The sequence below is a fragment of the Callospermophilus lateralis genome, chromosome Y, assembly GCF_048772815.1.
Source record: "Callospermophilus lateralis isolate mCalLat2 chromosome Y, mCalLat2.hap1, whole genome shotgun sequence".
NCBI classification, from domain to species: domain Eukaryota; kingdom Metazoa; phylum Chordata; class Mammalia; order Rodentia; family Sciuridae; genus Callospermophilus; species Callospermophilus lateralis.
Window position 1 is genome coordinate 11,668,127 of NC_135326.1, and position 13,609 is coordinate 11,681,735.

Sequence of the window (13,609 nt, forward strand, 5' to 3'; positions counted from 1 at the left end):
TGGACAGGTGACAACATGTCCCTGCAGCCTGGTGGGTGGAGGAGCTGTCCCATGGCGCCTGGCCGTGCCCCTGAGCCCAAGGTGCCTGTGGGTGTCCCAGGGTGACAGTGACAACCAGGGATCGCGCCTGCCCCATCCTAAAATGAGGAACCCAGAGGGGGGACGGGAGGGACCCAGCAAGAAAAGGGAAGCCCTGGGCCCAGGACGTGAGTCGGCGGGTGACGTCCGGGGCTCACAGGCTGCAGAGGGAGGTGGCACTTCAAGATGGCGGCCTGAGGCTGGAGCCGGGACCCACAAGTAAGGACGGAGGCCGGGAGGCCGGGAGGTCGGGGAGGCAGGGAGGCTGGGAGGCCGGGAGGCCTGGAGGTCAGGGTGGCAGGGCTGGCCGGTCCCTTGGCTCCGTGGACTTGCCAGTTGCCAAGTCCCCTCTGTGCCGTTTGTGGCTTCGGTGGCTCTGGCTGCCGGTCAGCGTGGAGCTGAGGGTGGGCGATGGGGACGGCAGGTGAAGGGACGGGGACGGCAGGGAGTGACGGGGAGGAGTGCCACCAGCGCCTGGGCTCTGCCCTCTGAGTCTGCCTCAGATGAGGAGATGGTCCGGGTGGCACTGGGAGGTGTCATCTGGGGACAGTGACATGTCCAGTCAGTGGCCCAAGGCCAGCCACAGGTGGTCACCTGCTGTCCCCAGGAGCCCACATGCAAGGACCCGTGCTGGGTCTTGTCATCTGCCGTGATCCAGGGACCTCATGGCTCTGGACCCAGGGCCAGAAGGAGGGACCGTGGAGGGACAGCTGTTGGCACCTGCGACGATGACAACGCGCCTGAGACTGGCTGCTTCCCGGGGCCGAGAGGTTCCGCTGGGTCCGGGCTGGCCGGCCCCATCCGCACGGGCGTCCTTCTCTGTCCCGCTGTGCTGGACGGGACAGTTGGTGGGCAGCAGGTGCCCCAGTGGCCAGAGGCGCATGCAGAAATGTCCCAGTAGAAGGACCTGGTCCTGGGTCATGAGAAGCTCCTGCAGCTACAGCTGAGACGGCTTCGTGGGACCCGAGGCTGTCCCCAGAGACTGAGGTTCCCGGGATGTAACCCAGGGTCCTGCCGCCCGTCCACTCAGGGTCACCTGCACCCTATATTCCAGGACAGGGACCAAGGGGGACACACCATGCCCAGGCCACGGCCAGAGTGGCCGCCGGAGGCCGAACGTCCTCCGGTGTCAATCCTTCAAGGTCCCACCCAGAAAATCCCCCCAGACAGGGGGAAAGTGGTTTCGGGGTCTCCAGGGGCCGGGGGGGGACCAGGGCGTTAAAGAACAATCGGGGCAAAACGGGGCTCGCGACCTAAGGCCAGGCAGCCACCCGGGGGAGGACGGTCCTGCACAGAGGAGGGTCCAGGGCTCCCTGGGTCTTGAAGGTCGATTTCCAGCCGGTGCCTGGTCTTTGTCGTCTGGACTCCGCGGCGTCAAAGAGGAAGGGGAAGCGCCGAGAAAGGGAAGCAGAATGGGGAACCCTGCGGCCGGTGACCAAGTTCCGCCATGTGTCAACGGCTTCTGAGAAGGTGCCCGGCCCCCGGCACCTGCTTAGGCTCCAACCCCGGGGCGATGGCTTCCGCTGCCGCCCAGCTCCGGGGGGTGCTGGCCGGGTCCCCTGCGTCCAGGAGATGGGTTAAGAGAAAAAGCAGCAGAAGGTCTGCCGATGTGCCACCCCAGGTGTCCCTGGGACACCCTGGAGGGAAAGCAGCCCATGTCCAGAGGGACAGAGCCCGGCCAGCGACCACCGGCTTCCCCAGGAAGGAGGAGGCCCCGTTAGGAGGCCGGGGCGGGGATCTCGGCTGAGCAAGGCTGAGCTCTGCCTGGGGACCTCACGCAGCCCTTGTCCTGGACGGTGTCCCCAGCTGGGGTGGACACGGCCACCTCCAGAGAATCTGCCAAGGTCCAGGGAGAAGGGGCCTCGGAGTCTGGAGCAGGCCGCTGAGCCTCTCCCCTGGGGGAGGACGGGTGGACGGGACGAGAGGGAGGGCCTCCTGGGGAGTGCTGGGGGGGACAGGTGACCTGCGGTGCCGAGGGGTGGCGGGATGGATGGGCAGGGACGCTGGGCAGGCCCCCGGTGAGTGTCCAGGGGATGAGGACAGGTGGGCCTGGACGCTGAGGGTCAGCTGGGCTGCAGGGAGGTTCTGCTGAGGGAGGGGACCCAGGTGGTGGCTCCTGGGAGCTGGGAGGTCCCCCCGGTGCATGCAGATGACCACGTGGACATTTAAGGGGTCTCCTCCAGGGCAGAAGCCCCCAGCGGAGCGCCCAGCTCCAGGGTCCAGGTGGTCAGCTGAAGGGGGGACCTACGGGTGACCAAGGGCTTTGACGAGGGGTGAGGACCCCGTGTCCCCAGGGTGTCTGTGGAGCAAGGAGAATCCTGAGCCCAAATGTCCAGCCCCAGGGTGTCTGGGAGGGAGAAGCCGCCTGTGAGCCGGGACAGCAGCTGGACACCGGGGTCAGCAGGGGGAGGGGCAGGGAGCAGGGTGACGTGGAGGGCGGAGGGAGGGACAGAGCTCTCCAAGGGTGTCCAGCAGCTGCACCCTGCTGCCCGGTCCACCTTGCAGTCTGCCCACGAGCCGCCCTGCCACCGGCTGCTGTCCCTCTGCCGCGAGCGTGTGTGCGGCTGACAGTCCCGTCCCTGGGGTCACCCACTGGGGTCAGGCTGGACAGCGGCTCCTGCTGACCCCGGGGGCCCCTCTGCCTGGAGGGGCAGGGCCTGGGGTCCGGCCACCCTGGGGGCTGACGCTTTCCCGTGGTTTGTGCCCCGGGTGCTGAGCCACCGAGCCTCGTCCCCAGCCCTTTAACGTCTTTAAATTTTGAGGCAGGGTCTTGCTGAGTTGCTGAGGCTGGCCTCCAATTTGCAATCCTCCTGCCTCAGCCTCCTGAGGCCCCGGGATTACAGGTGGTGCGCGTCACCGTGCCCAGTCGGCACCCGTAGTTTTCACTTAATATTTTATTTGAAAACGGAGTTTCTCTCTGAAAATGAGCCACGTCTTCTCTCTGGAGTATTTTGTGAAATAAAATTATATATTTTTTTGATACCAGGGATGGACCTCCTGGACACTGGACCCCTGAGCCCCGTCCCCAGCCCCATTTTGCATTTTATTGAGAGACAGGGTCTCCCTGAGCTGCTCAGGGCCTCCCTTTGGCGGAGGCTGGCTTTGAGCTCGCGATCCTCCTGCCTCGGCCTCCCCAGCCCAGAATACAGATATTATTGATGGGTGACGTCCCCCGTGTGGATCCCGTAGGATTTCTTTCACTTTGTCTTGTGCGAAGGGGAAAATCCTTTAAAACCTGAAAAAATCTAAAGAAAAGCCGGGGTCCTCGGGGCTCCCAGGTCCGCCTGGACGTGGAGCCTCGGGCCAGACCAGGGCGGCGGAGGGATACCAAGGGGACAGGAGCCCCACCCAGTGAGCTCGGCCTGACCTTTGCTATTTCTGCTTCCTGGAAAGAGGATGCTGAGGAAAGGAGAAGCCACCCACCCGGGAGGGACACAGAGCAATGTCCCCAGAGACCTCCACGTCCCGACCCCACGTGGGCAGGGGATGATGCTCCCAGACACCCTCTGCGATCAGCCATGACCTGAATTTCTGCTCTTTCTGTTACTGTGACAAACAACCCGAGGAAAATCAACTTAGCACTAAAAAAAAAAAAAAAAAAATCCAAGTGCAGCACGTTTCTTCATCCTGCGGCTTTGTCTCCCCAGTGCTCTGCGCTCCCTCGGGCGGCCCCGAGAGCCTGCTGGTGGCCATCTGCGTCCTTGTCCTCTCCGCGTTGCCTGGACAGTCCTCCCTCGTGACCCAGGAGCTGACGGGTGAGTGCGGGGACGTGACTGTCCCTTTTCCTTGGGCTCCCGTTTAGGCATCTGGGGATGCAGCCACACCCGGGGGTGTCGGTTGCTTCATCTGTCCCCTCCCTGCACTGGTGACCTGGTGACCCCTAGCTGCAGTCCAGTCGAGGGTGCTGCAGGGTTTGGCAAGATGGACGGGGAGGACGTCCCCACCTCTGGCCAGTAGGTGGAGCTGGTGGCCTTCGGATCCCCCGCCCGGACCCGGCTGCAAAAGGAGGGGTCAGCGACCCGCTGGGTGGACACCTACCTCTTGGCCTCACTGTCCTCCGAGGTCACTTTATCATGAGGCCGGGTCCCCACTTCCGCACCTGCGAGGCTTTTGCAGAACCCAGGGTGACGGGGGTCCAGTCCAGCTGCGCCTGGGCCACAGGACACACATCCAGGCAGGGTCAAGGAACACCGGCGGCCACCGAGCCCTGCCTGTCCACCCTCGAGACTTAGGAGATGCCCCAGAGCACCAGGGAGCAAGACCAGGCACAGATGGGGCGTACTGAGTGAGGGGTGGCCAGTGGCCAGTGGCCAGCACTGACAGGACCCCCCCCCATCTGCAGCGACCAGCCCAGGATCCAGCTGGCGCCCGGTCAGACCCGCGGGGACCCCTGTGGCCGGGTGGGGCCCGTCCGTGACTATGACAGAGGACCCGAGCCCGGGGTCGCTCACGGGGAACAGAAGGTTGATGGAGGCCGAGAGATGCAGTGTCCAGGGCGAGGGGACGCCTGAGGACCAGGGCAGTGTCCAGGCCTGGGGGACCAGCCCTGGCCGTGGTCACCTGGCATGCGCAGAGTGCGTGGGCGGGGGCAGGGGGACTGGGGCCAGGTCACTCTGACTTGCGGGCATCCCCTGCAGATGTGCCGTCGCCGCCGTCCACCCCCGGCCTCGACCTGGACTTCGACCCGCGGACCATGACGCTCCGTTGGAACTGCCAGGAAAACGCCACCCGCGCCACGTGCCGCCTGCGTCACAGGGAAATGGGGGACATTAAAGTTAATGTGAGGAGGCCACCAGGGGCTCGGGTGGGCGGTGGTCAGAGTGCCCCCTGCAGGTGGGTGGTGGTCAGGGGCGCCCCCTGCAGGTGGGTGGTGGTCAGGGGCGTCCCCTGCAGGTGGGTGGTGGTTAGGGGCGCCCCCTGCAGGTGGGTGGTGGTCAGAGCGCCCACTGCAGGTGGGTGGTGGTCAGGGGGCCCCCTGCAGGTGGGTGATGGTCAGGGGCGCCCCCTGCAGGTGGGTAGTGGTCAGAGCGCCCCCTGCAGGTGAGTAGTGGTCAGAGCGCCCCCTGCAGGTGGGTGGTGGTCAGAGCGCCCCCTGCAGGTGGGTGGTGGTCAGAGCGCCCCCTGCAGGTGGGTGGTGGTCAGAGCGCCCAATGCAGGTGGGTGGTGGTCAGAGCGCCCCCTGCAGGTGGGTGGTGGTCAGAGTGCCCCCTGCAGGTGGGTGATGGTCAGGGGCGCCCCCTGCAGGTGGGTAGTGGTCAGAGCGCCCCCTGCAGGTGGGAGGTGGTCAGAGCGCCCCCTGCAGGTGGGTAGTGGTCAGAGCGCCCCCTGCAGGTGGGTAGTGGTCAGAGCGCCCAATGCAGGTGGGTGGTGGTCAGAGCGCCCCCTGCAGGTGGGTGATGGTCAGGGGCGCCCCCTGCAGGTGGGTAGTGGTCAGGGCGCCCCCTGCAGGTGGGTGGTGGTCAGGGGGCCCCCTGCAGGTGGGTGATGGTCAGGGGCGCCCCCTGCAGGTGGGTAGTGGTCAGAACGCCCCCTGCAGGTGGGTGGTGGTTAGGGGCACCCCCTGCAGGTGGGAGGTGGTCAGAGCGCCCCCTGCAGGTGGGAGGTGGTCAGAGCGCCCCCTGCAGGTGGGTGGTGGTCAGGGGCGCCCCCTGCAGGTGGGTGGTGGTCAGAGCGCCCCCTGCAGGTGGGTGGTGGTCAGGGGGCCCCCTGCAGGTGGGTGGTGGTCAGAGCACCCCCTGCAGGTGGATGGTGGTTAGGGGCGCCCCCTGCAGGTGGGTAGTGGTCAGAGCACCCCCTGCAGGTGGATGGTGGTTAGGGGCGCCCCCTGCAGGTGGGTGGTGGTCAGGGGGCACCCTGCAGGTGGGTGGTGGTCAGGGGCGCCCCCTGCAGGTGGTTAGTGCTCAGGGGCGCCCTGCAGCCCAGAACCCCGGCTTCTTGGTGGACTTAATCCTGAGCAAGGAACCGGGGGTCGGCTTTCAGGGGGGACAAAGCGGACCCCCTGTCCGGGTCCCCCAGGAGGAGGCAGGCGGGCGTCCCGGGTGCCGGGAGGGACACACCCCAGGGACGGCCCACGACCGGGGACTTCGGTTGCCGTCTGTGACTAGGCCGAGGCCGAGTCCTGCCAGTGCGCCTTTACCAGGGTGGCCCTGCACGGAGGCGCCACGCTGAAGGTCAGCACCACCGTGGACGGGGCCCCGGTGCAGGACGAGCTGCCCTTCGCCAACCCAGGTGGGCTGACCGCGTGGGCACCCCCCTGTCCCCCCTGCGGCCACCCTGGAGAGAAAATGACGCCGAGCCCCTCTTCCCAGGTGCAGAGGGCACCGCGGCCCGGAACTTCTCCTGCGCCATCTACAGCGCCACCTTCATGAACTGCACCTGGGCCCCGGGCCCTGCGGCCCCCAGCGACGTCCAGTATTTTCTGTACATGCGACAGTTGAAGTAAGCCCCGATGTCGTCTGCGGGATCGTGGAGGGACGCCAGGAGGGCAGGAAAAAAATATTCCCCATTTCTTTTTTCTTTCTTTCTTTCTTTTTTTTTTTTCTTGAGAGCTAACAGTGAAAGTAATGAGACCGAATGTCCCCATTACATCCAAGACGCGGGGACCCACAGGGGCTGCCACCTGCGAGACATCTCCAAGTTGAAGTACAGAACTTTCTTCCTGGTGAACGGGACCAGCCGGGGGACGGAGATCCAGTTCTTTGATTTGATTCTGTCGACAAGGGAGATGGGTGAGGGCAGAGCCTGGGGTTGGTCTGGCCGTGGGGTGGGTTAGAAATCTAGAGAAATATGGAGGCAAAGTTGTCACCAGATTGGGGTCCCTTCCTCTGCCAGAAGGAGGCCTCCACGGAGCCCTTGGGGCTCCTGAATTGACGTCTCTAGAAAGGAACTGAGGCTACTTGGATCCAGGATAGGGAGGGAGAAATTGTTCTCAGGTTCATCCTTGAGGGTCATCCAAGCCTGACTATTTTTCCCCCCCAGATTTTGTATTGGTGAATGAGAGTGGCACCTATAGGTGGGATTAATCGCTACATATTCATACACGCACACAACACAATGACAAAATTTGGCCAGTGTCCCTCCCCGGCACTTGCTCGACCCTCTCCTCCTCCCACTGTGGACGTCCCTTTGATTTCAAGGAGATTCCGTCTTTCGAACCTAATTGGGAAATGTCCGTCACCTTCACATGTTCCCTGTTCAGATCTGGAAAACAGGCTCAGATGCCACCAAAGGCCACCATAGGCCTCCTTCTCTAACCATGGGGGAGACTGGACACCTTCCCACAGATGGCAAGTGGTCATCTGTCCACCTTAAACCTCACCCCGACCCTCACTCCAACCCTAACCCTAACTTCACGCCGGAACCCCAACCCTGACCCCTGCAGCCACCTTACTGGCCCCTGGGGATGAGCTCGGAGCCCCCGGGGGTCCTCAGGACCATCCCCCGGAGCTCCAGGTGTTGACCATTGGCGGTGGGCAGGCGGCTCTCGGCCTCCCCTCCCTGGCGGGGAGGTGACAGGGGCGCAGCTCAGGCAGGTGCCGAGGTGCCCGGCTGTCCCCACAGAGCAGATCAGTCCCCCGGACAACATCAGCGTCCAGTGCAACACGTCTCACTGCGTCCTCCGGTGGAGCCAGCCCAGGACCAAGACCTACCTGACCTACCTGGACTTCCAGTATCAGCTGGGCATCCGGACACAGGTCAGCGCCCACGGGATGTGGCGTGGGCGGGGACCCTGACCCCAGGAACCGCAGGAGGTCCAGCAGGGGCTGTGGACAGGGGCATCGTGCGTGGACCACCCGCCGAGGGGGGCGCCGGGTCGCCAGCTGTGGGGACAGTGACAACCGTGGGAATGGGGAAGGCGTGGAGAGGCAGAGCAAGATCAGAATGGCCAAGACCTGCGTCCGCCCTGAGTCCACCCAGATGCGAGGTGGACCGTCAGCCCTTTGTGAAAGCCCTTGAAAGCGTCCAACCGTCCACCTTCCTCTGTCCTAGAACACCGAAGGAGCCGGCGGGGACAATTCAGTGGTGAGTTGGACGCCCGCTGTCGTCGGCCAACTGGACCCTTTCTAAGAGCCAGCGCCCCCAGCGGTGGCCAGGATGGGTGGGATTCTGTGCCCAGGTGTGTCCACAGAGCCCTCCAGTCCCCCCAGGGGACAGCACTCCCTGTAGCTCCCTCCAAAACACCTGGAAAGCTGGATCCCTGAGGCCCTTCTGTTGGGTATTTGCCAATCCTCAGCACCACTGTGACCCCGGAGTCCTCTTCTGTGATACAAACGTCCACCGCGGACCTGTCTGCCTCTGGGCTAGCTCCTTTGAGTCCCTTCCCTGTCCATATTTAGAGGAAAGGACTCCACCCAGCGGTCATTATTGCGGGGGGGGGCAATAATGGGTTGAATCTGCCCAAGGGGGACCCACAGATTCTGAGCGCTTTATTTCTCAATATGCTCCGCACGTGGGGGCGCCGTGGTCCGGAATCCGGAGCGGAGTCCCCCTCTCCTTCTGCAGTGTCCACGGCTGATGGACACAGGGCGCTTGGAACCCCCGTTCTTTCCGCGAGGCCGACGGCCCCAGCTCTAACTCTGTGCCTTCCCCAAAGATCAACGTCTCCGGGGAAGTGCACAACCTGTACCACCTGCCCAGCCCGGAGCCCAGGGGCCCTCACAGCCTGAGGATCAGAGCCGCGGACTCCCGCGGGGGACCCTGGGGTCACTGGAGCCGCCCCGTGGAGTTCGGTAAGCCCGAGGGCAGGGGGAAGGGTCTTGGGACTGGAGGAGCAAATGGGTGGCACGCGCGAGGCCGTGGGTTCCATGTCCAGGGCTGCGACTTAACACAGAAAAACCATCAGCTGGACGCAGCGGCCCACGCCGGGCATCCCAGTGGCTCGGGAGGCTGAGGCTGGAGGATCGCGGGTGGGAGGCCAGCCTCCGTAACTGAGGGAGGCCCTGAGCAACCTGGGAAGGCCCTGTCCCTAAATAAAACAGACAGACAGGGAGGGGACAGGGCTCAGGGGACAGGGGCCCGGGGCTCCAGTGCTGGTTAGAAAGAAAAAGAGTCTGACCACCCGCCTCCAGATGTTGTCAGATATTAAACATGTCACAGGGACAGTCGGTACCGCAGTCGCCCCCGAGGGTCCCAGCCTCAGCATGAATAATAATAGTCACTGCTACTACTAATAATCAATAATGATAATTACTATGTGAATTGTGATCAACAATAATCAATAATAATAATAGTCACTGCTACTACTATAATAATCAATAATGATAATTACTATGTGAATTGTGATCAACAATAATCAATAATAATAATAGTCACTGCCACTACTAATAATCAATAGTAGTAATTACTATGTGAATTGTGATCAATAATGATCAATAATAATAGTCACTGCTACTACTACTAATAATCAATAGTAATAATTACTATGTGAATTGTGATCAATAATAATCAATAATAATATTAGTCACTGCCACTACTAATAATCAATAGTAATAATTACTATGTGAATTGTGATCAACAATAATCAATAATAATAATAGTCACTGCCACTACTAATAATCAATAGTAATAATTACTATGTGAATTGTGATCAACAATAATCAATAATAATAATAGTCACTGCCACTACTAATAATCAATAGTAATAATTACTATGTGAATTGTGATCAACAATAATCAATAATAATAATAGTCACTGCCACTACTAATAATCAATAGTAATAATTACTATGTGAATTGTGATCAACAATAATCAATAATAATAATAGTCACTGCCACTACTAATAATCAATAGTAATAATTACTATGTGAATTGTGATCAACAATAATCAATAATAATAATAGTCACTGCTACTACTATAATAATCAATAATGATAATTACTATGTGAATTGTGATCAACAATGATCAATAATAATAGTCACTGCTACTACTAATAATCAATAGTAATAATTACTATGTGAATTGTGATCAACAATAATCAATAATAATAATAGTCACTGCCACTACTAATAATCAATAGTAGTAATTACTATGTGAATTGTGATCAACAATGATCAATAATAATAATAGTCACTGCTACTAATAATAATCAATAATGATAATTACTATGTGAATTGTGATCAACAATGATCAATAATAATAGTCACTGCTACTAATAATAATCAATAGTAATAATTACTATGTGAATTGTGATCAACAATAATCAATAATAATAATAGTCACTGCCACTACTAATAATCAATAGTAATAATTACTATGTGAATTGTGATCAATAATGATCAATAATAATAGTCACTGCTACTACTAATAATCAATAGTAATAATTACTATGTGAATTGTGATCAACAATAATCAATAATGATGATCATCCTATGAATAATCAACAATAATAATGTCATCATATGAATAATAATGAACTATAATGACTAATAATTATTATATTATATGATAATCAACAATGATTACTAAGTATTATATTATATGTATGATAATGAACTAGGATAATTAATGATAATCATTATACTATATGAATAATCAATGATGATTGATAATAATTATTATGTTGTATGAAAATAATCAACATAATTAATAATAATTATCATGTTATATGAATAATAAATGATGATTAATAATAATTTTTATGTTATACGAATAATCAATAATTAGTAATTATTATATGAATAATAATCAACAATAATAATTAATAACTATTTTATTATGTGAATGATAATAATAATTAATAATTATCATTATAATATACAAATGATAATCAACAAAAATAGTTAACAATAACCATAATTATATGCATGATAATCAACAATAATGATTAATAAAAATTATTACATGAATAATATTCAAAAATAATACTTAATAATAATTATTATATGAATAATAATCAACAATAATTATTAGTATATGAATAATAATCAATAATAATAATTATTAATATACAAATAAAAATCAACAACAATGATCATTATTAGTATATGAATGATAATCAGCTATAATAATCAATGATAATGATAATTATTATATGAACACTGAACAACAACAATAATAATCATATTATATGAATAATCAACAATAATTAATAATAATCATTATGTTATATGAATGATAATCAATAATAATAAATAACTATTCTATTATATGAATGATTATAATTAATAACTATCATTACATTACATGAATAATAATCATCAGTACTAATTAATAATCATGGTATATGAATAATGATCAGTGCTAATTAATAATCATCATATCATATGAATAATAATCCACAGTACTAATCACTAATCATCATATATGAATAATAACCAGTACTAATTACTAATTATCATATATGAATAATAACCAGTACTAATTGCTAATTATCATATATGAATAATGATCAGTGCTGATTAATAATCATTACATCATATGAATAATAATCAGCAGCACTAATTAGTGATTATCACATCATGTGAATAATGGTCAGCAGCACTAGTCGGTGGTCATTGTCCCCCTACCTGGACATACACTAACGAGGACACGTTGGCGACTCACCTTGTGCAGAGGGTTCACTTACCCACCTGCTCGCGCCCCGGTCACCCCGCTGGACGGTCCCCCTGGTGGCCGGGCTCAGGGAGGAAGGTCCAGCTCCCACAGACCCCGGGCCACCTCTGTCCAGGTGGGGACCTCTGTCCTGGGTCCCCTCCCGCCCTGGGTGACCAGCCAGGCCCCAGGGCGCCTCTGGGCACCGCGGTGACGGACAGCCGGGCCGTGTCCCCGCAGGCTCCCGGGGACAGGAGGGTGGCCTCCTGCACGTCTACCTGCTGGTGGTCCTGGGGACCCTCGTCTGCGCCCTGGTCCTCGGCTTCCTGCTGAACAGGTAACCGCTGAGGGGCAGGGGACCCGGGGGGGCAGGGACGGCTCAGAGCTGGCCTGTCCTGGGGGGGACAGAGCCGGGTGCCAGGGAGTCTCGTGCCTGGACGTGGGGGACGGGAGGAGGACAGGGCGCTGGAAACCATGAGACCAGAGAATGAGCACCGACGGGCGCTGCAGAGGGGCTTGGGGCTGGACAGGGGACCCCGTGGAGGGGTCCTGGGCCTGGACAGGGGACCCCGCAGACGCGCTCTGCTGCTGATTGGCAGCTTGGGCTCCGCCTCCTTCAGCTTCAGGGCTCCAGTTGGGGGCCTCCAGCACCCCAGACCTCCGGAGCTCAGGCCCCTCCCCGCAGCCGGGTCCACCTGAAGTGGACATGGTCAGCTGGGGGAGCGTCACAGATGAGGTTTCAGGACCCACCAGGGTCAGCAGAAAGGAACAGAACCACGAGTGATGGGGTGCAGGCACGGTGCGCTCCAGGCGCCCGGGCTGGTCACTCCCGTCTCTGCCTCCGTCTCCGTGTGGCTTCTCCTCGGGTCTGTGTGACACTGTGTACCTCTCTGTCCCCATGGTCCTGGATTCCTCCACTCTGTCCCCCTGTGGTTCCTGCTCTGGAGAGCTGGACCGAGGAGCCAGCTACAGGCCTCCTGATGGCCCGCGGGGAAAGCCGTGTGTCCCCGTCACCTCTCCCCCTTCCTCTCTGTGTCCCCAGGTCCCACGGGCTGCGCAGACTCTTCCCCCCGATCCCTCAGGTCAAAGACAAAGTGACCCCAAACGATCAAGTGGACCAGCAGGTGCCTGCGAGGGGCAGAGGGTCCCCCCCAGGAGGGCACGCAGGGGACAGGGAGCCCGGGACGCGCTGTCCCCTCCCAGGGGGCCACGGGGATGGCACGGAGGTGGCTGGAATTCTGTGTCTATGCAGAGGGTCGGGGAAATGGGAGCAGGAGAGGGAGACGGGGACAGAGAGACAGCCAGAGGGACAGGGAGGGGGACACTCTGCAGCCCACCTCTGATCCAAGCCGCTTCTGGCCCCGGGGCCTTTGCACGTGACTTGGGTTCACTGGATTCCCCCATTCGTACGCTCGTCCCTCGGTGACCCTCACGTGTCCACCACGAGGTCCTACTGGAGCACCCCAGAGCCTCATCAGAGGACAAAGTGTCCCTCCCCTGGGGCTCGTGGACATCGGACGCTGACCGCCCTCCTTCTTTACCTCAGGTGGACTGGGCAGCCGTGACCCCAGGAGTCGGCAAAGAGGACCCGGAAGACGTCCTGACGGTGCAGGAAGTGAACTGAGCCGCAGGTGGGCACCGGGGGACGCGTCCACCCCCCGAGGTGTCCGGAAGTTCCCCCTCCCGTCCTCGGTCGCCCGCGTACTGACCCTCGCTCGAGAAGTTTTCTGTTTTTTTACTTTTTTTTTTTTTTTGGAAGGAAAAGATATTTTTCTGACATTTTGCAAAAGTGTCCTACGAGTCCATCACTGGGTCCCCTCAGGAGTGACCACAGGGGCCGCTATCGGCTTCCCCCCGGGAGCACCTGACCCCTCCTTCAAGTCCCCCGGAGAGGGACCTCGCTGCGGGTGGCCCTGGGGCTGGGGCTCCACCTCTGCCAGGTGGACCGGGCGGCCAGAGGCTGGCCTGGGGACTGCCCGTCAGTCCCTCTCTGCTGCCCT

General features: G+C 57.1%; 1 protein-coding gene across 1 annotated transcript; it reads left to right on the top strand.

The window, feature by feature from the left end:
- The first annotated feature begins 216 nt into the window (after positions 1 to 216).
- On the top strand, positions 217 to 13,313 carry Csf2ra (colony stimulating factor 2 receptor subunit alpha). Its single transcript, XM_077107838.1, has 12 exons — positions 217 to 297; positions 3,726 to 3,833; positions 4,716 to 4,858; positions 6,183 to 6,306; positions 6,387 to 6,516; positions 6,625 to 6,806; positions 7,639 to 7,772; positions 8,068 to 8,100; positions 8,672 to 8,807; positions 11,850 to 11,946; positions 12,652 to 12,733; positions 13,156 to 13,313. Coding segments are annotated over exons 1-12 (1,248 nt in total). The 5' UTR covers positions 217 to 296; the 3' UTR covers positions 13,234 to 13,313.
- The last annotated feature ends 296 nt before the right edge of the window (positions 13,314 to 13,609 follow it).